The sequence below is a fragment of the Chlorocebus sabaeus genome, chromosome 22, assembly GCF_047675955.1.
Source record: "Chlorocebus sabaeus isolate Y175 chromosome 22, mChlSab1.0.hap1, whole genome shotgun sequence".
NCBI lineage: Eukaryota > Metazoa > Chordata > Mammalia > Primates > Cercopithecidae > Chlorocebus > Chlorocebus sabaeus.
The window spans coordinates 25,577,022-25,602,561 of NC_132925.1; the positions used below are offsets into that span (position 1 = coordinate 25,577,022).

Sequence of the window (25,540 nt, forward strand, 5' to 3'; positions counted from 1 at the left end):
TGTATTATTACTTTAATTTTCTAAGCAAACCAGGAGTTTTACTAGATTCCTGTGCCATCTTTTAATAAATTTCTTTTATTACCAGTTAATGAAATTTAAATGAGAATAAAAAAACTCATAAATACATTTCATTAGGATTTTAAAAAAAACAGAAATGAGTACATAAATCCAAATGTTAACTTATAGAAATGATACAGAAACAAGTAGATCAAAATCATATGATGACTTTGACATAAAATGCCAATAATTTATTTGCACATTTCTATGATTTAGGTGAGACGAGAAAAGTTGTCACTGTTCTAGTTTTTTTAAAGAGCAACTTGATTTGTAGTATTTGTAATATTTTTAGAAGATTAAAAGCTTTTTCTTTATTTTTGTTTTCATCAGTGTGATACAGCATAACTGACATGGGGGCAAATGTGCTCTGCTTCTTTATCAGTTATTACCAGAATAGTAAAAGATCACAAGTAACAGAGCAGCACTACATATCAAATTACTTCAATTTCATGAATTCTTACAGTATTTTCAAAGATCAGGCTGATTCTTACATAGAAATATAAAGGTATAGATCAATGAATTGAATGTGTATGCTTTTCATAGCTTTTGACTTTTATTTACATGGTTAATGTGATGATTGATTTGTAATTTTAATGTTAGAAAGTAGCAGAGAAAAAAGGAATCTGTTGTGTTTACATAATTCTAAATGATATTCTAATAACGTGTGATCTTAAAACCAAGTTAACTGGTAATACAGGAAAATCAAATACTACTAAATATATTGTGCTTCCAACAAATTTTAGACAACAGAGCATGTTACCAAATAAAATTAATTTTTAAAATTTTATACTTATGAAATTTGAAGAAAAAATCCACACAATAAAATAAATTGTAGGCTTAACTGTAGAGTAAGAATTATGTCTTTAATATTAAACAGTAATATAATTACTTTGCAAATATTGCAATTCATTGTAATTAACTTCCCGAGGTTTAAAAACTACATATAATTCTCTCTTCTAAGTCACCTTGAAACAAGGGTGATAATTTGTCACACCTTAAGCCCTTATGCAAATATATTCCCATCACATTTTTCTTGTCATGGCACTATAAAAAATGAGCGCAAAATATCATTTGATAACAGCATGCAAATTATTTCAATGCATATAATGACTTTTTAAATCTATTTTACAAAATAACCATACTTACTCTGCTACTTATTTTGGTAAATCATGGGGCTACAGACATATGCTCTCTCTCTGCAAAAATTACGTGTAACTTTTATAGTAATAAGACAAGAAACACGAACATGTGCTCACCATAAACTAAATGAGAAACTCATCAAACTTGTTTACAATTAAAAGCACAAAAAATATGAGTAATGGAATTTAGAAGAATCTGAGCAATCAATAATTGTCTTACAAAATTTTATCTGTGTTTCTAATAAAATTGATCTACCTTTGGTGAACCCGTTGGGCTGCCACAGGGAGATCTAACTATGCCTTTCTGAATTAGATCCAGGCGAGGAGGCACTGGTGGCAGGCTTAGATGTGGGATCTGGAGTGGGTCAGGCTGTGGCTTTCTTCTCTGGGCAAGGGGAGAGGATCCTGGTGATGTGACTGGTGAGTTCTGCCTGTCAGTGCACTAGAATAGAAAAAGAGAAAGATGCCGCTGTTTATTAGCTGTGCAGAGTGTTCTCTGTTCTTAAAGAACAAATTTGGTTGGAAGAAGGTTTCCGGCACCATACATTTGTTAAAATGAATTCCCTTAGTTTACCCTGATTAATAGAAGCAAATAGTTCACATTGTCCCTCAAGGGTAGTATTACAAAAAGAACAGATTGATAAGTTTTTCTTACATATTGCAGAAAGGGGCTAAGAAAAAAGAACAGCAAAAGTATAATATAAAGACAATCAAATGCGGATATTCTTCAAGAAACCCATCTATATTTTCTGAGGAAGCCAGAAACACATAATGCAATAATGCACATTGCTCTTGGATCTCTATGTTATAAATTTTTTTGCTCATCCTTTGTACATTCTAACAGTTAGCTATTGCTTTGTTCCAAACATGTATCTTGTACATAGTCTATTTTCCTGCAAACCAATGAAATCAGGTGGGGTTTTAAAAAAAAATTATATGTTTAAAATAAACAGGTTTAAGCCCATTTTTTTTTTCCTTAATACTACACATAGAAAAGATTCTCAAGTTAAACATTTTTCTTGAAACACAATGAACTATATCTAGGAAAGTCTGTCTGTACTGGCAAAAACTGATTTTCTGTTACTACAAGTTTTCCATATTGTCTGGTAGATAAAGTAGCATCAAAAAGCCAGTAAGTATTTCAATTTGTATGTAACGCTTCCTATTGCATAAGGTTGTGTGTTTGTGTGTATGTGTGTGTCTATGTGTTTTAATGCAGCATAACCTGATTTCTATTTGTTCTAAAAGCCATATAGTTAATCAAGTAGCCTTAACAGGGTAAACAATATTCTGTTCTGAAATACTGGGCAGTTTCCTTTTCAAGTCTAAGTTACTAGCTCTTTCAAGATTTAGGCTTACTTTTTACAATACTATCTATCATGCTTTGATATTGTTCTGTTTCTGAATGTTAGTATTTATAGAGTTTTAAACTTATTTGTAAGCCATTTTCCTACTAATGTTACTTACCTTTGTACGAATTGCTGATGCCATCACTTGACAATTTAATATGAACTCAGCAGCTTTATCATTTAGTCTGTCTTTAACTGAGATAATAGATTTGTGTTCACATTCACACTTTGTTACACTGTATAAGGCTTTTGTTAATTAACTAAAATCCATACTTTATTCAGATTTTCTTAGTTTATACCCAATGTCCTTTTTCTTCTCCAGGATCTCATGCAGGACACTATCTTAGTTTTTATTATTATGTCTCCCTACTCTCCTTTTGGCTCTGACAGTTTCTCAGACATCCATTGTTTTGGATGACTTTGCCAGTTTTGTAGAGTACTGGTTAGAGATTATACAGAATGTTCCTTTATTGGGATTTATCTAATTTTTAAAAATAATTAGCCTGGGGTTAAAAGTTTTGAGGAGTAGGACCACGGAAGTAAAGTGTCATTCTGACCACATCATATCAAGGATCCATGCTATCAACATGATTCATCACTGCTATTGTTGACCTTAATTACCTGACTGTGGTATTGTTTATCAGACTTCTTCACTGTTAAGTTTCCTTCTTTTTTCTCCTCCTTCCCATAGTATACGATTTGCAAGGAAGTCACTGCACAGCCCACATTTATATAGTTGGAAATTTATGCATCCTTTGTAAAGACTTTTTAAAAATAAATCTGAGGCCAGCCCTGGTGGCTGATGCCTGTAATACCAGCACTTTGGGAGGCCAAGCCTGGGCAACACAGTAAGACCTCCTCTTTACTAATCTTTTATTTTTTTTAATTAGAAGGGTCTGGTGGTACACGCCTCCAGTCCCACTACTCAAGAGGTTGAGGCAGGAGGATTCCTTGAGCCCAGGAGTTTGACTTTACAGTAAGCTATATCGTACCGCTGCACTCCAGCCTGGGCAACAGAGCAAGACCCTGTCTCTAAAAAAACAATAAAATAAATAAATCTGGGTAGCTAAACAGAAGACCATACCTCCGATATGCCTGAATATTGTCATGACATTACTAAACTGCAAAGTCTTTGTCTCTGTTGGTGCCGAATAACATAATCATTCAACAAAATTCAACATAATTTTACATTACAATTTTAAGAGACATTTCTTTTTAAAAAATTAGTGATTCTTTTTCATACCTTTTAGCTTGGTTATGGTAAGTAGAAAAAATTCAATTGTCACTGAAGGAGAAAATAAAGAATCTCTATAGTCACAAACTGACTTTAGTATAGTCAGTGATTCTTAACTAAAGAACAGTTCTACCCAGAAAGTCTCAGGGCCTCACGTGTTCCATAAATTTGAACCTTCTGGAGCAAAACTAATCCCAAAGTCATCATAGATCAGAAAAAATTCCTCATATAAAGCTATTTGCATCACAGAATCTTGACACTGTAGATCAGCAATTGTCACAAGACAACTAATTCTCCAACATTCCTATTAGGATAAATTATATTCTCTGAGAACTAGAAAAGCTGTTACCTGAGAAAAATGCTTTGTTGATATGGCTACTATCCTTTACAAAGAGGAATCAAGAAGCAAAGCTATCAACACTGTTTCTAGCCCAAATAATATATTTTTATATATATAGAAAGAATGCATAGTTCTTTAGTTACTTGCAAAGACACTTTTCAGGGCTAGATGCACACACTGCAAAGACTGCTGAATGAGACCTGTGCTCCTCCAAGCACTTTTCTTCTGCAAATATTTTCCCACTTCTCTCATTTACTGTAACAGGACACAGAATTGTGATAGAGCTAACAGCCCATCATCAGTATTAGAACTTGACTTTCACCCTAGAGTGGATTAATTAGTAATATTTAAGCAGTTACTAAACTTCTAGCATGTTTAAATAATGGGGTAAACTTGATTTGAAATGTGTTGAAGAGCCTGTTAGATACTGAAAGAGTATAATGAAAATCCTCAGAACAGATATCCAAACCAATGTGTGTGGCAAAGTAATAACCTTGAAATTTTAGATACTTCCAGATGAGCAGACTATCTGAAGCTTTGTGAATGTAACTGGAAGCACACCTTGCTTAGCGCAATTCATACTGTGTTCTGAAGGTGATTATGTACTGTCCTTTTGAAGAATTAATTCATTTTGAAGCAATACAGTATCTGTAAGTTGGCTTAGTTAGAAAGATTTTATGGAGAGTATGTAAAGGACCAAAATATCTTTCACCTTTATTGATTATATGTACTAAACTCACCAAACCTCATTTTCCTGAGTTCTCCTAAATTAGAGTAAAATTCTCACCTAAGAGTACATAATTTAACAATGCTCTTTTGATAGTAATGCATTATTCTTTGCTGAACCTTTTACTATTTTTTAAAACAATTACGCAATTAGCATGCTGAAGCTTTGCATTAACTTTCATTGCTGGTAAAATTCAAACACTATGAAGATTTGTAAACATTTTTAGTAGATATTGTTCATATAGAAGGTCATTTTTAATTTATTTGAGTCATCACAAATTGTATTTTTCTTGCCTTCCTATTTGAAAGTCTAAGGAAAAAAGGAAATCTAGCACAACGTTGCACAATCCAGTCCATAATTAATTTTTTGGATGAGATATTAAAAATTCAAGACATCAAAATTTATCAGCTCGCTTTAAAGAATAAAAAGTCTGCTCTTTTTCATCCTTCTGAAAATAAAAAAATAAAGTAGATCAATTCAATGTAGACTGAAATTATTTCTCCTTTAAAAGACAATGCTGTCTTTATGTAATATCTGCATTTTTAATTTTTATTTTTGCATTTTAAAAGACTAAATTCTAGAGTAACAGGCTTTTCCCCTGTACAGGTAATCACCAGGTAATTCAAATGCCTCTATAGCTGGGACTTGAATGTGGGACTTCATCTTTAGTCTACCAGTTCATATCATCCCCTAAATTCACTCCTTATCAGCCATTTCCTCCACCCTTTTCTGAGCCTTCTTCCACAGTTCTAATCCCCAGTTCAATTTACCCAGGCTATTTATCTTTCTCTACATATGATAGGTGATAAAGAGAGCTGTTGGAGTAAAACAATAACAACAAACAAACACAGAACCAATCCCCTGGCTCAGGTTTAAATCCTAAGACTGTGAACTGTGCTAATTATCACTTACTGATTTGTCCAGTATTCCTCTTAATCACTACTACTTCCATTGTGCATAAAAATGCAGACCAAACACATAAGTATAAAACATCTTGGGTAGAAAAGTAGGAAAGGATTCATTTAAATTCTGAATAACAACAGTTAATATTTTGTTCATATGGATAATCTTGATTAGAAAATGTAAATTTCAAGTATGGCTATCTAACTAAGCTCTAATGCCAACTGGTTATAAAGAACTTTTTTTTTTTTCATTTGAGTAATCATATAAATAAATGTATAACCTGATTTCAAACCACAGATCTCCTATATTTAAATTTCCTATATTCAAATTTCTTATATTTAAATTTCAGTTATACCATAAAGATGCTACGCAGTCTTGAAAATGTCACCACCTATTGGTATTGTTATCTGTAGATTAAAGAATAAAATTAATCCATCTGACAGGAACATTATGGGTTAATAAAATTAATAGTGCATTATAAAATAAATGCTGATGTAAAACATTTATAAACACATAAAATAAATGCTGATGTAAAATATTTAATTTTTATTTAGATGAAATGATTAGGAAAATGGATTATTTTGATGTAAAAGGGACAGAATGTAAACTATTATCTCTAAATTTCTAGTCAAAGCTTGCCCATCTACACTGCCAAAAGGTAATTCCATTAAAGTTATTTTTAAACAAAATGCTCATCCGTGTTATTTCTTATTTTGTCCCAGACAATTCCTCCCACTATCAACTCTAAACAATGCAATAGTAACAAACTCAAATATCTAACCAAATAATTAAATTAAGTAAATATGCATTCAAAAGTCAAATAGAAATGCCTCTTGGACTATTTGCTATTATTAGCACTGACTTTTAAAAAAACAAACTTAGAATTTAATTTAACATGATTAGGTTCTTTCTTCTTAACCTAGAAAGGGTCTTAAACAAAAAAACAACAAATGATAATAAGAAAAGTAGTTTAAGAATCAGATTAGGCTTATAAGTTTAGGGGTATGCATGTTGTCAAACTGTTTGCCATAAAAAACACGTTTTACTGGTTTTGGCAGTCCTGTCCCTGTATCTTTTCAATTTTCTGTTTATTTCACTTTTTCTCTCTTCATTATAAAGAACATAATTTCACTGCAGGAAATTTTGGAATTATAAGGAAATATAAAGATATTTTAAAGAACACCTACATATAGCCATTGGTTCCTAATCACATACACAATATTAAATCTACTCAATGTTTGTTAGCATTATACAGAAAAAAATTAACTGATGTTAAACATTCTTCATGAATATAATTTTAAAGTATGCATATATGGATGTACCAGCATTTACAAAACCATTCCTGTGCAATGAACACTTATGCTGTTTTCAAGTTTTCTTTATTATAAAGTAGTATCATAAAGAAATCTTTAACCATATATGTGCTAGTTTTTAAGGAAAGAATCACAGAGTTTTTTTGAGCACAAGATTCTAGACATGTAACTGTGTCAAATTTATGAACATTCTTAAGACACTTTTGCTGTCCAGATGGTAAAACCAATTTATTCTCTCACCAGCCATGTGTGATAATTACCATTACAAAAAACTCAAACACAAAGAATATTTTTGTTTGCTCTGATGCTTGATTGTCATTTTAATGGGTCATAACAATGTTTAAATCTGCCCTTTCTTCCTTGACAAATAATTTGAAAGAAATGCAATGTTTGTTGGACATGTATATTTCTTCTTTGGGTCACTAGCTTCTTTTTTTTTTTTTTGTCCCCATATCCACTAATTTCCTCTTTGTTGATTTGAACGTGCTCTTTATATATTAGGATAATGAACCTCTTTCTTTTATAATTGCTGTCACTATCTTTTCTGCAGTTTAATTTTTCTGGCTTTTTCATGGTAGAGATTTCACCTGTGCTCTTCTGGTTTTCATGTGTTAATGAATGACTAAAGTATCATGTCCTTTTGGGCACTGTTTAAATGAGTTCCTTTCTTTGTTACTCCTTCATGTTCACCTCTCTACTCTTAAGCCAAATAAATATAAGTATGGAAAAATTAAGTCATAAAGCATAGAAAGTAGAATGTGAACACAGAATTAATGGTACAGAATTTATTCACAATATCAAAAATCTTTATGTAGCGGTAACTGCAAAAGTTGGGAAAGACAGAAACATCCTTTCAAGTTACAAGACACTGAGTAGTAACATTTCATTCCTTTATCTTGATTTTAGGTGATTCCCACATTTTTCTAGTATTAACTTGTTTCTAAAACTTTATGATAAATTATCTGTTTCAGCTTCTTACTAAATACAAAGGCTGAGCCAGCCTTGATTCCTTCCTGTATTATCATCACACCAGTGTATTTGTCTAATTAACAATTTCTCTTAAGTTCTCTAGTCCTGGTAACATTGAGAATATCTTTTACAAACTAGAATACTGGTGTTCTAGAAATTTAAAGACCACATTGGATTCTTTTATGTCTACATACTCACCCTTTGCCTTTGGAAATTAATAAATACTATTATTTATTTTTCTGACAAAATGCACAGAATCCTTTTTTAGGATCCACGAGGAACAGAGAAATCCACATTTTCAATCTTTAACAGAAAATCCTGACAGAAAAAAACTCAAGAAGTAAAGTAGTCAAAAGCCCATCTCATTATGTTCAATAATTACCAATAATAATCAGGGACTCATTCTATTTTAGTCACTGTTCATTTTATCCACATCTTTAAAGAGCCATTTTATAAAAACGTTAATAAGATCCATTATTATGGAAACGGCAAAACATTTGGTAAGAAACTTCAAGCACAGTCAGGCTTATTATAAAAACAGGACAAGATAAAACCTCTCCAATTACTAATAGGATGAGAGTTCTGACAGTCCCAGAGATAATCAAAGTCAATTTTATAACACTTTTAACAAGATTTTTACTTAATGCATTTCCATATCTGAACAAGGTATATACATGTATTATAATAAGGATGATGAGAAGGACTCAGAGAGTCAGTGTTTTTCTATAAATGAGTGAAAATTAATGAAGGACATTGATAAAACATTTATCACATGATAAAATATTCTAAGTATATTTTACTTGCTACTGTTCTCTTCTTTTTCTCGCTTTATTTTGTGAACAAAACAAAAATCAAGAGTATTTAAAACAGTAGCCTACACAGAATATTATTCAGAGAGGGTATATGCTACAAAAATGCTTACACACACACTCACATATTCATATGTAATTATAGCTTAAGCAAATGACTTTTGTTATCTATTTTGGAGTACCTCCACAGACAATAAACAAAAGCCTATATGAAGAATATTGTGCTAGAGCAACACAATCATTTCCTGCTTACCCACAGTCATACTTCTAGAAGTCTCAACCTATAAGAATTTGGGGAGAAACCCAGAATGAAACAGGAAAGTCCTCTGAAGTAGGAGGAACATTTTTTTTCCTACTTCTTCCTACAGAAACAGAATGTAGGCACCCTGCTACCTTCCTAAGAATATGGACGTTTGATTTGTGTGTAAAATGAAGCTAACTCAAAGGCCGAATTACTGTCTATGTTCTACTAGTAAGTTCTGGAAATTTTCAAATTAGAAGCAGTTAAGAAGTGGAGGAAAACAGAAACCTATATACTAAGAAATGCCAATTGGAATAAGAGCCGATTTCTCTTTGAGGTCGGGCAGGGAAGTGGTCAACAAAGCTGCCGACAGGTCTCCTTTAAAGTAGTGCAGTCTCACACTTGGGATAACCTCAAGGGCACTGTTCTACCGAAATACTGACCACTGTTAACACAAGAGATGATACTGCTTCTCCTTGAAATACCTTCTTATAAGAGGGACTTGATCTCTTGGCCTATGATCAGACTCCATAACCTTGAAATTTCTTTAAAGTTTTATATTTTACTTTAAATATTTATACAAATTTTACATCCTGATCCAAATATATGTGTGATTTTAATTTAAATTTATGGTTCTCTTCTTTTTATGCAACCTACCCTTAAATCTTGTAGCAAAATGTAAGCTTCTAGAAATGTGTCGTGTTGACTGTAGTGGCTTCTTATGCCCTTTGGTTCACTCAGCTGCATAACCAATTTTGAGAAGGTAGGGAAGGGTGACATATAATTCAGAAATATTTCCATAAAAATGGCTGAGAAACAAGAACATTCTGAGAATTAAAGGAATAAATTTCAGTCACTGAAAATAATGGTTTCATGTGAAACCCTTATTGCTCTCCAAATGCCAGCTAAAGCTGGTTCGAACAAGCAATTGCTATTTGGTTACTGTAGTTCTTCACCCTACTTTAGATAATACTTAATCATTTCAACTTAATTACACAGAAAATAAGAACAATGTAATCTTATCTAAATTATTTAATCCTTAAAATAGTGTTTCAGCTGACATGTTGATAAGTTTGCATTTTCTGAGTTTCAAATTTGAAATATGGTTTAACAGTAAATTATTTTAATGTGGTTATGCAATGAAATTATAACTATATAGATGTTAATATGTTAAAGAAATACAACTAATTGCTTGATAACCGATATAATTTTGGCATCTAATTTTTCCTAATGGAATGATATCGTATCTAAAAGAAAAACTTCCACAGACAACTCAAAAATACTGATAACTGAACTCTTAGAAGCACAGCAATATTTCAGGAGTCTTAAATAACACTAGTATAAAAAATGTGGCCAGGTGTGATGGCTCACACCTGTAATCCTGGCACTTTGGGAGGTTGAGGTGGAAAGATCACTAGAGGCCAGGAGTTCAAGACTGCACTGGGCATTAGAGTGAGGATCCCATCTCTATTAATCTATTTTAAAAAATAATATTAGTAACAACTAATACTTAGCATTTTCCATGTGCCAGCACTGTTCTAATGTCTTTTTATATATATGAACTCATTTAACCTTAAAGAGGCAGAGTTTTATGGACCAAGTACTTGAGGGAAGGGGAGTGGAAGGGGTGTTAAATAAAGCAAGGTACATAGATACCAAGTAGGAAAACTAGAAGATGAGCCCAGGCAGTTTGACTCCAAGAGGGTAGCTCTACTTAAGAATATAACAAGTAAGAACAGTGTCACCACTGATCATTTAAACAAAACAAAACAAAACCTTCTCAAGGGCCTACTGTGTATCAAGCATCATGCAAAGCTCTAAGAATGAAAAGAAGAATAAAGCATAGTCTGTGTCCTCAAGGAGCTGACAATCTACCAGAGGCAGTGGACTCAAAACTGAGTAAAAGAGTTCAAGTGTTGCTTCTTCTAATATACTATGTATTCAAGTTATTTTTGAGAAATACGTAAAAATGTCTTCAAGGTATCCTATGACATCATACACCACTTGGATGAGGCAGTTGTTTCTTTTGTTAATCACATGCTAATAAAGAAAATACCACTATTTCGTACGAAGAGCTTTTAGAAAATCAGTAAACAGAATGCAAATAAATGAGAAACAACAAACCTGTGACTTTGGATTGCTTACTGTCACTCATGACTCTACCTAAATGTTATGAGAAGGGAGTGGTGAGAACTAGACTATCAGTACTATAGTTAGAGTCACTCTTTTTGGGTAGGATCACCCACGTTGCAGGATGGTTAGTATCTCTGGCCTGTTCTCAATGCCAGCAGTATTTGCCATCCTTTAGTCATTGTGAAAACCAAAAATGTCCCCATATATTACTGAATACCCTCAAGAGGTAAAATTGCCTGTAGTTGAGAACCATGTTCTACATTTCCAATGTCTATTTTCATTTTTGTATTTCACTTCTGTTGTAATTTTTGTCCTTACAGCTCCAACACGGACACTAATCCTGTGAGTCAGATTTAAATAGACAACATAAAAAGGCAACACCCTCCTAAAAATAGCTGCAACAACACTGTGATATGTACCCACTCCTCTTTCCTTAGGATCAGGAATACTATGCAGCAGCAGTCTCCAACCTTTTTGGCACCAGGGACTGGTTTCACAGAAGACAAATTTTCCACGAATGGTGGAAGGGAGAGGAAGGGGATGGTTTGGGGATGATTCAAAAGTGTTACATTTATTGTGCACATTATTTCTATTATTATTACGTTGTAATATATAATGAAATAATTATACACCTCACCATAATTTAGAATCAGTGGGAGCCCTGAGCTTATTTTCCTTCAACTAGACAGTCCCACCTAGGAATGATGGGAGACAGTGGCAGATCATCAGGCATTAGATTCTCCTAAGGAGCGCACAACCTAGATCCCTCCCGTGTGCAGTTCAAAATAGGGTTCATACTGCTATGAGAATCTAATGCCACTGCTGATGTGAGGGGAGGCAGAGCTCAGGCGGTAGTGTGAGCTATGGGGAGTGGCTGTGAATACAGATGAAGCTTTGCTCACTAGCCTGTTGCTCACCTCCTGCTGCATAGCCTGGTTCCTAACAAGCCACAGACTGGTACTGGTCCACAGCCTAGGGTTTGGGGACCCCTGCTTATAGAGGCTTTCTTCACGCTTATTAGGAAAAGCAATATTTAGATGACATGTTAAGTTTTTAACTAGCAAGATGTATTTTAATTGAAGAAGGCAACAAAGGAGAATGCATAAAAAATAACTCCCTTGACTTAAGGTCATACCCATTTTTGTTCTAATATGGCCATTCATTAAGATTTTAAATATTATTTTAAGAAAATACAATGTTTAAGACCATAAGAACTAATCTGGGCTCATTCACTAGTTCAGTCTGTCAATATTTTAATTTTATATGTGAATTTTTATTTATTTCAAATGTAAATGTTATGTATTTGGTGATTAATACTGTGAAAAACTGCTAAGATTCCTCTTAATCCTCTGGCAAAATGAAGCAAATCTCTGGGTAGCAACAGATCTTTTTTAGCTATGATCTGACTGAAGTCAGAGAGAAGGCTGTGATCTTACCCATCACATCCTGAACTTTCTCTGAGCGCTCACATCTGATCTCATTATCCCAGGATTCTGACAGCTTGAAAACTCAGGCAACGATATAGACTCAGGCAAAATCGAAAACATATTCTAGTTAGAATCATAAAACACCTTCTATCAAAGAGGGAATCAAAAGGTATGTATTATAGACTTCTAGGTTCTACTATTTCTGTAAGCATTAGCATTATTAAACACATTTAACTATAAAAGAAGTAATAGAAATACACTATATGTTTAGTATGCTACTATTTATAAACTCCAGCTGTGGTGTATCACCTTGCTAACAGGAATATACAATCAAAGTATGTTTCCATGCTACGATGGAAGCATTACTCATTTAAAGAATGTAATATGCTTAAGACAGGCAGAAACAATTTCACAATATTGTCATCGGCCCACTCATAAAAGAAGAAAAAGATGAGTATTCAAAATGGCAGATAGAAACAATGGAACCATTCTGTTGGACAATCACTGGCAGTCACTCTTTTAACTGACAGAATAAAATGTTGTAAAAATAAATGAGTAAGGCCAGGCATGGTGGCCCATGTCTGTAATCCCAGCACTTTGGGAGGCTGAAGCAGCTGGATCACTTGAGGTCAGGAGTTCGAGACCAGGCTGGCTAACACGATGAAACCCTGCCTCTACTAAAAATACAAAAATTAGCCAGGCGTGGTGGCAGGCATCTACAATCCCAGCTACTCGGGAGGCTGAGACAGAAGAATCACTTGAACCAGGGAGGCAGAGGTAGCAGTGAACCAAGATAGTGCCACTGCACTCCAGCCTGGGCAATAAAATGAGACTCCAGCTCTAAATTAATTAACTAGTTAATTAAAAAATAAATGAATGAGTGAATGAATGAAAATGCATGAATGAACGAAGAATGATTTAAGAAACAGAGGGAGAACATACAGGTAGAAGAACTACTGTGTCAAGATGACCATGTGACATTTGTTTATAACCACTCCTATAGGAAAAAACTAGACAAAATCTATTAGTTTGATGTTCGGTGTATATATATATATATTAGTATTCAGGTTGGAACGAAGTTTAAAACATGCATAAGATTAGGTCATTGCCCTGAAGGAACACGTGTGCAGGTGTGTGCATTTATTAGTTCACTTAGTAAATAGTAATTGAGTGCATTTAGGTGCCTGGGAACACAAACACAAGGCATTGTCCCTGGCGTTAAGTGTCAATAATCTAATAGAAAAGATAGTCCTTTAAATAACAATTTACTGTAGCTCCTGATATAGAAGTATATATAAAATGTTATAAGAACATAACATCATAGCAATATTTTCCAAATTATTCAGAAAGAATTATGCTTGTATCTACATAAAAATTTAGGTTTTATTGAAAATTATGTGGTATACATTTATGAAATGCTATAAAAGTCACAATCAGTTTAATTGACTAGAGGCAGATGAGTAGACATAAAGACATTTAATTGAAATATAACTCTTTAACTTAAAAACAAATAATTACAAGTGATATACATTTCTAAACTATATAACGGCCACAGGAAAGTATAACAAGATTGTAGTGAAGTAAAGCTTTATTAAATGACACTGCTGACTGCCAAATAAGTTACTGAAGTGTGACTTCTAGGGCGGTAAGGATTCAGATCATCATTCTACTGTTTGTGGGGTAAAAAACAGAAAGGATCAATGTAAAAATCTCTCAGCTCCCTTGACAGAAAGCTCACCAGTATGCCAGAGACAATGAAATATGAATGGTCTTGGGAGTGGGTGATAAGATCAAGGAGAAACACTAGAGCCACCTTGGAACATTCTGCTTCTCATGTTATGTTCCCAGCATTTCTTTTCTATTGTTAGTGCCACTACTGAAAAGAGGCTCAAGCGTCAACTTAATTCAATGGAAAGCAGGTTGAGACTGCAACTTTTCTCAAATTCACATAGGGCAAATACTGTTTTCTCCCAAGGAGTAAGGTATACAAAATTCTTTTAAAAATTTATCTTAAAGTCTAGACCCACCCTCTGACATGGATCATTGAAGATGAAAACCCATTTAGTAAAGAAAATTGAAATGTCTTCACAGCTAAAAAAAAAAAAGCACTGCTACCTGGAGAACGTGAACTACTTGAGCTGTTGTATCTCAAATACTTTTCTGTCATTCTCCATTATCCATCCATTCAATAAGCATTCTTTAAATGCTTACTATGTCCTAGACCTGAGAATGCAAACCTTTTCTTAAAGGGCCAGGTAGTGAATATTTTAGGACAAGATGTAAAATCAAGGACATTCTGTAGGTACTTAATATAGTAATTTAAACATATACCACTTAAAATGTAAAATTATTTTTAGCTTTCAGTAAAAAGGGTCAGAAATCAATAAAATCAGCATTAATAACATATGTCATTCTCTCAACAATTTAGGGAGGTATTATTCTTCTCAGAAGAGGAAATCAGGCTCAGACTAGTCATGTGATTTGTTTGTATTTGCACATTGTAAAGCCAGTATTCACACTTATGTCTTCTGGGGAACAGTATATTAATATCACCAACTCCCCATATGTAGCTCTCTCACATGCATAGTGATGAAATGATTTCTACTAACGCAGATTATGGAGTATGTCCTAGAAAATGTATTACATAGTATTATTAATTAACATTGGTAATAATATAGTAAGCATTTATGACTTTGGTGACCTGACATTCTTCTAGGTTCTTAGGTCCTTGATCTCAACTGATCATCACAACACCCAATAGAGAAGCGACTATTATTTTTCTGTTTTACAAAGGGGTAAACTGAGGAAGAAAGAGGTTATATAACTTGCCTGGCATCCCATTACTACTCTGTCGCAGAACTGGTGCTTTATTTCACGTCTTCCTTAAGTTAACTTTTTTTGAGATTCAAGTCTCAAGTCTGTTTCAATTTGAGATTATTTTTCTTGTTCATCCTTTAGGATTTCTGAGGAATAACTACTTTCTTTCTTCCATTTCTTAGGTCAAAAAAAAAAAAAAATCCCGTAATTCAAACTATTAATAAAAGCTATACGTTTCAGGAGTAAAGTGTGAACTCATGTGTAGTTTCTCTGAGGGTTAAATTATAAAATTTATGAAAAACCAATAAGATAAGTAATAAAAATCATTCCAGAAAAAAGCAAAATTTGAGAGTAGCCATGTTGGTGATGTTAACATATCTCCCTATGTAAAAATTTGTATGTAAAAATATCCTAAGGGAATGTATTTGGTCAGCAGGGAACACTGGGAGGGAGAAAATGCAGGAGTTTCCCAAGAGGAAAACTCAGACACAGTCCTAAAAATGAAGTAACCCAAAGAAACGCCTTGCCGAAATTCCAGTACCAAGCATTTCCTTACTACAGAGATAGATGAATACAGTGAATACAATCTGATGCTATTACACATTATCATCACTGTATCTAGTGACAATGGCAAATAAGTTTCATGCTACCTGCCAAAACCTAATGAACTATAGTGGAAGATCTTCAGGGCTGCGTTGAAAAGGCTCTGTAGGCCAAGTCTGAACTCAGTGACGATAAGTATCATGACTGATTAGCCATGTCTGCCCAAGTCAGGAGGAAGCGTGGCACCATATATGCAGACCTTTCACACCACTCAATCCCATTTCTCCGATTTTGAGAGCAAAAAATTTGTGAAAGTAATTGGGATTTCATGTATCTTCCTGTACAGGGAATAGCCTGATATCCAAGAGTCTACCTCCCTTGACCACTGTATTTCCGGTCTGCAAATTAATCAGTTGGCATTCTGGTTCATTGACTAGTCTGTTATGTACCTGGTTATATAAACTTAAATTGGGCAGTAACATCCATTCTCAGTGAACTGACAAGGTCAATTTTTCTGAGTCAACAACACTGATGAGCAAACTCAGACTCTGGTAAATTCACAAAAGTAAATCTTATGTGACCTCTTAGAAGCCAAACAGTGAGACAGCCTTCCCATTAAGAAAAAACTCTATCAGACACTTCTTCTAGAATTGAACAAAGAATATTTTTAATCAAATTCAGTTTCACAATTTCCAAATTTAATAATTTCCCTTCTTAAATTTTTTTTCACAGATTTGCTATTGCCAGTGTTAGATGATGTTTAATTCTATACAAACACTCTCATCACCTTTGATTATGATGTTTAAAACCAATGAGAGTACCTTGAGTAGAATCGAGTTCCCTCTCAATCTATGATTATATCAGCCTGTCAACATTATAGTTGTGCCCTGCACAATGATATTTTGGTAATGGACCATACATACCATGGTGATCCCGTAAGATATTATAAGATTAAAATGAAGCTGAAAAATTCCTGTTGCCTGGTGGGTGATATCATAGCCATCTTAATGTCACAGCACAAAGCATTACTCACGCGTTTGTGTGATGCTGGTGTAAACAAACCTATTCTGCAGCCAGTTGCATATAAGTATAGCACATATACTTATGCACAGCACATAATATGTGACAATGATAATAAATGACCATGTTACTGGTTTATGTACTTATTATATTACACTTTTTATCATTATTTTAGAGTATATTCCTACTAATGAAAAAATGTTAACTGTAACATGGTCTCAAGTTCTTCAGAAAGTATTCTAGAAGAAGGCATTGTTATCGTAGGAGATGACAGCTCCACGTGTGTTACTGCTTCTGAAGACCTTCCAGCAGGGCAAGATGTGGAGGTAGCAGACAATGATATTGATGATCATGACCCTGTACAGGCCTAGCCTAGTATGTGTGTGTGCTTCTTTTGTAAACTCAAATACACTCAGTCATACTCCATTTATGACAGCATCATTTCTTTTTCATATGGTCACACCACCCTAACTAAACCCATGTTTCTAGTTTTACCTTTCGGACGTTCGCCAACCGATTCATCATCAAGGACTCCTCTCGATCATCGTCGTCGTCCAAGTCGAGCATCGGCATGCCAAAGGGGTCAATGATGCTGCAACACCTGGAGCCTTCATCTCTTGGATCAAAGGGGTCCACGATTATGGGCTCAGTTCCTTTTATTTCACAACGACAGAAAGGGCAGCCCTGACCATCTGACTCCTAAATAAACAGAAAATGCATGGTTTCAAAACAAACAGTACTGAGAAATGCTAATGTTCTACAACTATAAAAGTCACCCCCCTAAAAAAAGTTTATGGGGTAGGAGGTGGGGGAAGATTTGTCTTGAAGAGGTAATGTGTGTAGAACAGGGAGTCAACAAAATATATAATAAATGGTCAGTATCTTCAGTTTCCTAAGGAAAAAATAAAAATTTAAGTTCGATTTTCCCAAGAAAAGAAACCTCTTTATTTTCCTGAATGTTCACTTATTATTCTAATGTATCAAGGCAATAGAGTACTGAAGAAAACTGGACATTGAATCATGTCTCTCCTTATGAAAAGACAGCAGTACTAACTAAACATTCCATTAAAAAGTACATTTTGGTAAAAATTCATAATACAGCAGTAGTATTGGTGAGAAAAATACAATACCTGTGCATCTAACGTGGCTGAATATTTGTTTTAACTGCCTGTGTATTTTAAAATCTTTATACACAATTAGGAAAAATTAAAATGTGTGCATTTATATTCAAAAGCCATCATCTGTCCTGAAAGCCTCTCATCCTGACATACAACTCATTTGGAATATAAAGTTCTCTGTGAGATAGTAAGTTTTGCCCCTTATCTTGCTTTTAAACAATATGATACAAAAAGATTTGTGCAAATACTTTTGGGCTGGAAATGTATTTACTGGTCATTATTGGACATTTTGCTCAAAGTTTCCTACATTCATTTCTCAAAACTAACTATATTAAAAATTCACAATTTGCAGGGAAATAAAAAGACTGCTTTCTTGCCCTACAGACAACATTGCTTTCTAGAGATAAGATGGTATATGATATTCTCCACTCTATTTTTGGTTTTGTATTATACCCTGACTTTAGCAATGTGTTATTTAAACGTAGTAAAAAATCACAAAATTACTTTAAGGGAGAAACAGGATGAAATAGCACCATTTTAGTGGCAAGACAAGGGATGCAGAGAGCTGATGTCTTTAAAGAAACTGTTCCATAATTAATTCAGGACTGTCCTGTCCACTTAGTTTAATAGGAAATTAGTGATCTACCTGCCCAACAGTGATGTTTGGATCAAGGATGGAATAACTCTCTCCCTCTCTTCTCATTGAACAACTACCTCGCATCTACTTTGTGGCAGATCTTGTGACAGTTTATTCTTTCTAAGCTTCATTCAGCTCAACCAATTGAACACCTCCTTTGCCAAACAAAGTGTCAAAAAACAAAAAACACTGAGCTTGCTTAAGAAAAATAAATTGCAACATTCCCTTATTCATCTGCTTGTATATAATTTGGAAAATAAACTTGGAATGGTAAAATAGTTGAACTAAGGTGGTATAAAGAAATACAGATATATAAATACAGAATCCTTCAAGGTTTCCCACCAAACATGTTCATGTCCAGCGGGCTTCAAAACATATTAATTATTATTTGCTCCATCATTTTATAGATAATAAAACCAAGATTTAGTTCTTCTATTTTTGATAACCTCCTTGCAATGATATTTTCTAACACAGGAGTAAGAAAAACAAAATCTTTCTCTTATAAAAAGAATATTAAATTTGAAGTCATATTCAATATATGTTATAATCCAGGCAAAACTCCCCTTGTTATAAAAGTCAAAAGGGATCCATATTAGGTACCTATAGTGGAATACTTTTACAGATTTACAGAAGACAATTTCAAAAAGACAGTTTTATTTAGCAGCAAGCTGTGCCAGCCTGGGCAACACAGCAAGACCTTGTCTCCACAAAAAATAAATGTTTAAAAAATTAGCCAGGTGTTGTGGTACACACCTGAAGTCCCAGCTGGTTGGGAGGCTGAGCTGGGGGCTTCGCTTGAGACCACGAGTTTGAGGCTGCAGTGAGCTACGATAGCGTGACTGCTCTCAGACTGGGTGTCAGGGTAAGACCCTGTGCCAAAAAAAAAAAAAGAAAAAAAAAGAAAAAAAAAAAAAAAATGAAAGCAAGATCTGAAGATCTGATGGTCCCTCTGTCTTTAACACATGAAGAACGGAAAGCAGTACTTTGAGACCTACGTAGTCGTTTAATTTACTCATACATTTAAAAAAATTATTATAGAAAATCTCAGATACATATAAAATTTGAGGGAAAACTATAATACATTTCTGAGTACCTATCACCCAACTTCCTCAATCCAGTTTTATCTGTATGTTCTCTTGTTCCTTCCACTCTTAGATCATTTTGAAGTACCTCCTACACATCATATAAATTCATTGGTAAATATTTTAGTATCATAACTAAAAACCAAGAACTTTTTAAAGATCTAATTCCAGTACAATTATCATAACTAAAAATTATTCCACCCAATCAAAATCATGAAAGTCACGTTATTTTTTAGTATAGTGCATAGAATGTGCAAGCCACACTATTAGGCTACGTAAGTTTCTCTTTGAACCTCCAGGGTTAACTCACATATCGCTCTGGTTAAGGATGACTTCTAGTTTATGTGATCTATTTCCTTATAAGAGGCAACTGAAAATACTGAGTTTTGAAGCTGGAGGAGGTGAAAGGCAATAATTGTGTCTTTATAGCACAAGAAAAAACAGAACTATTCATCTAAAACTGAATTTAGATTTTTTTCTATGCTACTTGAAAGTTTAATGTTATACAAATTACCGATGTGTGTTAAGAGTACCTACTATAAGAGCAGATATCACAAAATACATCTTCTCTTCAGTTTTGTTGTTGAGAGTGTACATTACTCATCAGATCGACAAACAGCTGCAATGAACACTAATTTTGATTTGCAAACACAGATCACACTGAATGTGTCTCTAATGGTACTTACTCTAATATGACTTCATCACACTTTATAAATAGACTACTGTCACATGCAAATTATGTCTAACGACAAAGTCTCAAATGATACTTTGGTTACTCTGCCCTAGTTTCTGTCAGATGGTTGATTAAATACACATGAAAAATGTCTTCAATACAATAATTAAAATAATGTTTCTGTCAATGTATACTTAATGCAATATCAAATAATATGTGTTAATGGAAAAGAAAGACCAATAAATAACTCATTTTCTAGTTCCCACCATTCTGTGAATGTTAAGAGGAAGTACTGAGGACTTCGTCTATTTAAATGACTCAGTAAGTTTCACTTCCTCAAATAAGAAATACTTCTAAGCCAAAGGATACATAAGTTATCAGTGAATACAATACACAGCTGAAACTCAATTCTGTCATTTCTCGTAATATAGTAAAATAATTCAGACTCACATCTCAACCATTAACACTGTAAGTCAGTGGCATTACTTAAAAATATAACTTTAGGTAAACTCAGAAAAAAAACAATGACAAACAAATACAAAAAAAAAATTTAAACCTTCATAATACTCCATTCTCCACAAATACTCCATGTAAAAACTCAAATGAATATTGTTAATACCATCTCATCACCATCATGTATCCATCACCTTCCATACTCTGTTTAAGTATTGCTAAGATAGATATACTATATCTCAAATACGTTCTTTTAAATGGTTTTCAAGATAGCATTATATATAGTGTAATTTATTTGCTTTCAGCCTGATCATTAGAGGCATACTTTGACTTAAGGTTAATCATTTTATGCCTTCCCACAGATATAACATACACCAAGGGCTGTAGGGTATATACATAGGGCCTCCTAAGTCTCATTTCGGAGTGTATTTTATATTTTTACTGTATGTGTATGCATATGCATGTGTGTATTTTTTCCTTTATGAATAACTTCTAATTTATATTACCTTGCTGTATTTCATGTAGCTATGAGGCTGCCACAAATCTTTTTTAAAACATAGCAATTATAACTGGAAAAATTACATGTATATAAATGCACTGAGAATAGGTTGGATCCATACCAAGAATTTTCAAAGCACAGTATCTCCCACAGAAACTCAGTAACTCCTGGCTGAAAGAACGAATGAAAGAATAAAGAAGGATAGTTAATAGTAATTTTAGACAAAATGCCCCAGAGTGGGAGAGATCTTTGGTTCTGGTTTATTTTATGATGAACAAGGGAAAAAGACATTGGTGAATCTAGACTCTTCCAGTTCTGATTTGGGAGGCCCATAAAAGCCTGCATAGTGAATCAGAAAAGGAGCACAGATACTCTGAATTAGGGTACTTGGACTGGACTTCTACCTTCCCCAATTACAGCTGTGTGACCCTGGGCAATTCATTGCATCTTATATACAGGGTACAATGAGATAATGCACATTTAGAGACACCATAAAGTGAGATAAATTATTTTAAAGCTTTATAAAGTGCTATAAAAATTCCAGTTGGCATAATTAGTATAAAAATAGTCTCAAGAATAAATACAGTAAGAAAACTAAGGAAACATATCCTAACATTTGAAAAAACTCACATCTCTATACGAATTCCATTTTGTAATGAAATGAATACAACTTAAAACCTGCAGAATTATCAGTGTGCATAGATTAATCATAATTGGAAATATGAGATATCTCCTAAGTACTTTATTAGAAACAGTAATAACTAAAATTCTAGGTACTGTTGTAAGCACTCTCTAAATATTAATTCATTTAATCCTATAAGGTAGGTAAAATTGTTGTTCCCCCTTTTACCAACAAGAAAAATGGGTTTACTGGTTTGATGAAGGTCACATAGCAAGCAACACTAAGTAGGAAATCACAACAAGGGGTCTATTTCAAGAGTCTAATCATTTCAACACTACACTATAGGATCAGCATGTAGCGGTTTTTCAAACTCAGATTCATAGCCAAGGTTAAAATAAAGGTGAAAAATAGCCAGTTGCTACTACTGATCATTCACAAATGTAAAAAATTTAAAACTATTTTGCTTAAATTGCAAATTTCAAAATTAAAAAAACTACTAAACTCAATGAATATTCTGTTGGCTCTAATTGAAAAGTTTCAGCTCTTTAACAGGAAGACGTAAAATGTATCTGAATAATTATACCATTTCTGAGGATACGTTTTTACATAGTAAAAGCTTTTTGTTTTAAACATTTGTTGCTTGAATCCAATTTAAAATTTTAATGCATGAAGTTGGTCTAGAATGAGCTGGTCATTTGGAATTAGTCCACATTCTAAACACTTTTTAAAAATGGTGTCAACTTTAACAACATCTATAAAAGATCCATGCTGGAGTCAACTGAAAATGTTTCCAAAGTGCCAGTATCTGTTACTGTCCACACACTTTACAACAGAGTGAGCATCCATCTAACTTAACCATTAGACTTAAGAACCAAGTACTTATTCTGCTAGATTTTATCATATCCATCATTTCCTTTCCTTTTCTAGTGTATCACTCTAGTTCATAATGTTACTATAATGTATTTGGACAACTCTCGCAGCTTCTTTATTACTCCCAATGTGAAAGGGAAGTTCTAACATTTAATCACATTTACACGAAAGACACAACGGGTGGTTAAAGACAAAAGTGCCAATTTAAAACACTCGTAAAGGCAAGTATTATTTTCTATTTGTAGCACCTAAGTTACAAAATTTCACTGAGGCTAGAAATTTGAAGACCGTTGAAGACCGGTTGCCATTGAAGGAAGATAGAGTAAAAGATTTATTTTATCGATTTTTTAATCTTTTGAGACAGAATCTTGCTCTGTTACCTAGGCTGGGGTGCAGTGCCGTGATCTCAGCTCACTGAAACCTCCGCCTCTAAGGTTCAAGCCATTCACCTGTGCCTCAGCCTCCCAAGCTGCTGGGATTACAGGCTCCTGCCACCACACCCAGTTATTTGGTATTTTTAGTAGAAACAGGGTTTGCCATGTTGGCTAGGCTGGTCTTAAACTGCTGACCTCACGTGATCCACCCATCTAGGCTTCCCAAAGTGCTGAGATTACAGGTGTGAGCAAGCATGCCTAGCCAAAGATTATTTCTTATTGCTTTAAAAGTGATCATTTGAGCTTGTTTCTCACCTCTCTCAGAAAACTATATACTTTTTCCCAACAACACTCTCTACATATGGAACATCTAGAAATCTCCTTAATCATATTCCACATTAAAATCAGAGTTTATTGATTTTTTGGTGAATTACTATTTTGAATACTCTCTTTCTTTTAAATTATATCAAACAATATACAGGAAGAATAACCACAGGAAAACTAAATTTACGTTTAATTGAATTAAAGTCCTTGGCAGTAATTCAAAACATAGCTGCATATCCAACTGACAAAGATATCCATTTTTTATTTTTGAAGGAAGATATGAAGAACACAGTTTGGAGTTTTTTCCATTCAGGAGCTCAAAAGTCACTTTCCTTTTTTTTTTTCTTTTATTATACTTTAAAAGTTCTGGGATACATGTGCAGAACATACAGGTTTGTTACACAGGTATACACATGCCATGGTGGTTAGCTGCACCCATCAACCCATCATACATTAGGTATTTCTCCTAATGCTATCCCTCCCTTTCCCCCGCAGCCCCTGACAGACCCTGGTGTGTGATGTTCCCTTCCCTGGCTCCATGTGTTCTCACTGTTCAACTCCCACTTATGAGTGAGAACATGCGGTGTTTGCTTTTCTGTTCTTGTGTTAGTTTGCTGAGAATGATGGTTTCCAGCTTCATCCATGTCCCCGCAAAGGACATGAACTCATCCTTTTTTATGGCTGCATATGGTGTATATGTGCCACATTTTCTTTATCCAGTCTATCACTGATGGACATTTGGGTTGGTTCCAAGTCTTTGATATCGTGAACAGTGCTGCAATAAACACACATGTGCATGTATCTTTATAGTACAATGATTTATAATCCTTTGAGTACATACCCAGTAATGGGAGTGCTGAATCAAATGGTATTTCTGACTCTAGATCCTTGAGGAATCGCCATACCATCTTCCACAATGGTTGAGCTAATTTACACTCCCACCAACAGTGTAAAAGCATTCCTATTTCTCCACATGCTCTCCAGCATCTGCTGTTTCCTGACTTTTTAATGATCACCATTCTAACTGGTGTGAGATGGTATCTCATTGTGGTTTTGATTTGCATTTCTCTAATGACAAGTGATGATGAGCTTTTTTTTTCATATGTTTGTTGGCTGCATAAATTTTATGTCTTCTTTTGAGAAGTGTCTGTTCACATCCTTTGCCCATTTTTTGATTTTTTTTTTTTTTCTTATAAATGTGTTTAAGTTCCTTGTAGATTCTGGATATTAGCCCTTTGTCAGATGGATAGATTGCAAAAATTTTCTCCCATTCTGTAGGTTGTCTGTTCACTCTGATGATAGTTTCTTTTGCTGTACAGAAGCTCTTTAGTTTAATTAGATCCCATTTGTCTATTTTGGCTTTTGTTGCCATTGCTTTTGGTGTTTTAGTCATGAAGTCTTTGCCCATGCCTATGTCCTGAATGGTATTGCCTACGTTTTCTTCTAGAGTTTTTATGGTTTTAGGTCTTACATTCAAGTCTTTAATCCATCTTGAGTTAATTTTTGTATAAGGTGTAAGGAAGAGGTCCAGTTTCAGTTTTCTGCATATGGCTAGCCAGTTTTTCCAACACCATTTATTAAATAGGGAATCCTTTCCACATTGCTTGTTGTTGTCAGGTTTATCAAAGATCAGATGGTTGTAGATGTGTGGCGTTATTTCTGAGGCGTCTGTTCTGCTCCATTGGTCTATATATCTGTTCTTGTACCAGTACCATGCTGTTTTGATTACTGTAGCCTTGTAGTATAGTTTGAAGTCAGGTAGCATGATGCCTCCAGCTTTTTTCTTTTTTCTTAGGATTGTCTTGGCTATACAAGTTTTTTTTTTGGTTCCATACGCAATTTAAAGTAGTTTTTCTAAGTGTGTGAA

General features: G+C 34.0%; 1 protein-coding gene across 12 annotated transcripts in view; it reads right to left on the bottom strand.

The window, feature by feature from the left end:
• Nucleotides 1-25,540, bottom strand: part of CBLB (Cbl proto-oncogene B) — a 214,594-nt gene that overhangs the window by 46,582 nt on the left and 142,472 nt on the right. For all 12 annotated transcript variants that reach the window (XM_038003260.2, XM_038003262.2, XM_038003261.2 and 9 more), the window contains 2 exons: nucleotides 17,517-17,720; nucleotides 1,453-1,638 (listed from right to left, as the gene is read on the bottom strand). In XM_038003260.2, coding sequence (XP_037859188.1) covers nucleotides 1,453-1,638; nucleotides 17,517-17,720 — 390 coding nt within the window. The remainder of the gene's footprint in view (nucleotides 1-1,452; nucleotides 1,639-17,516; nucleotides 17,721-25,540) is intronic.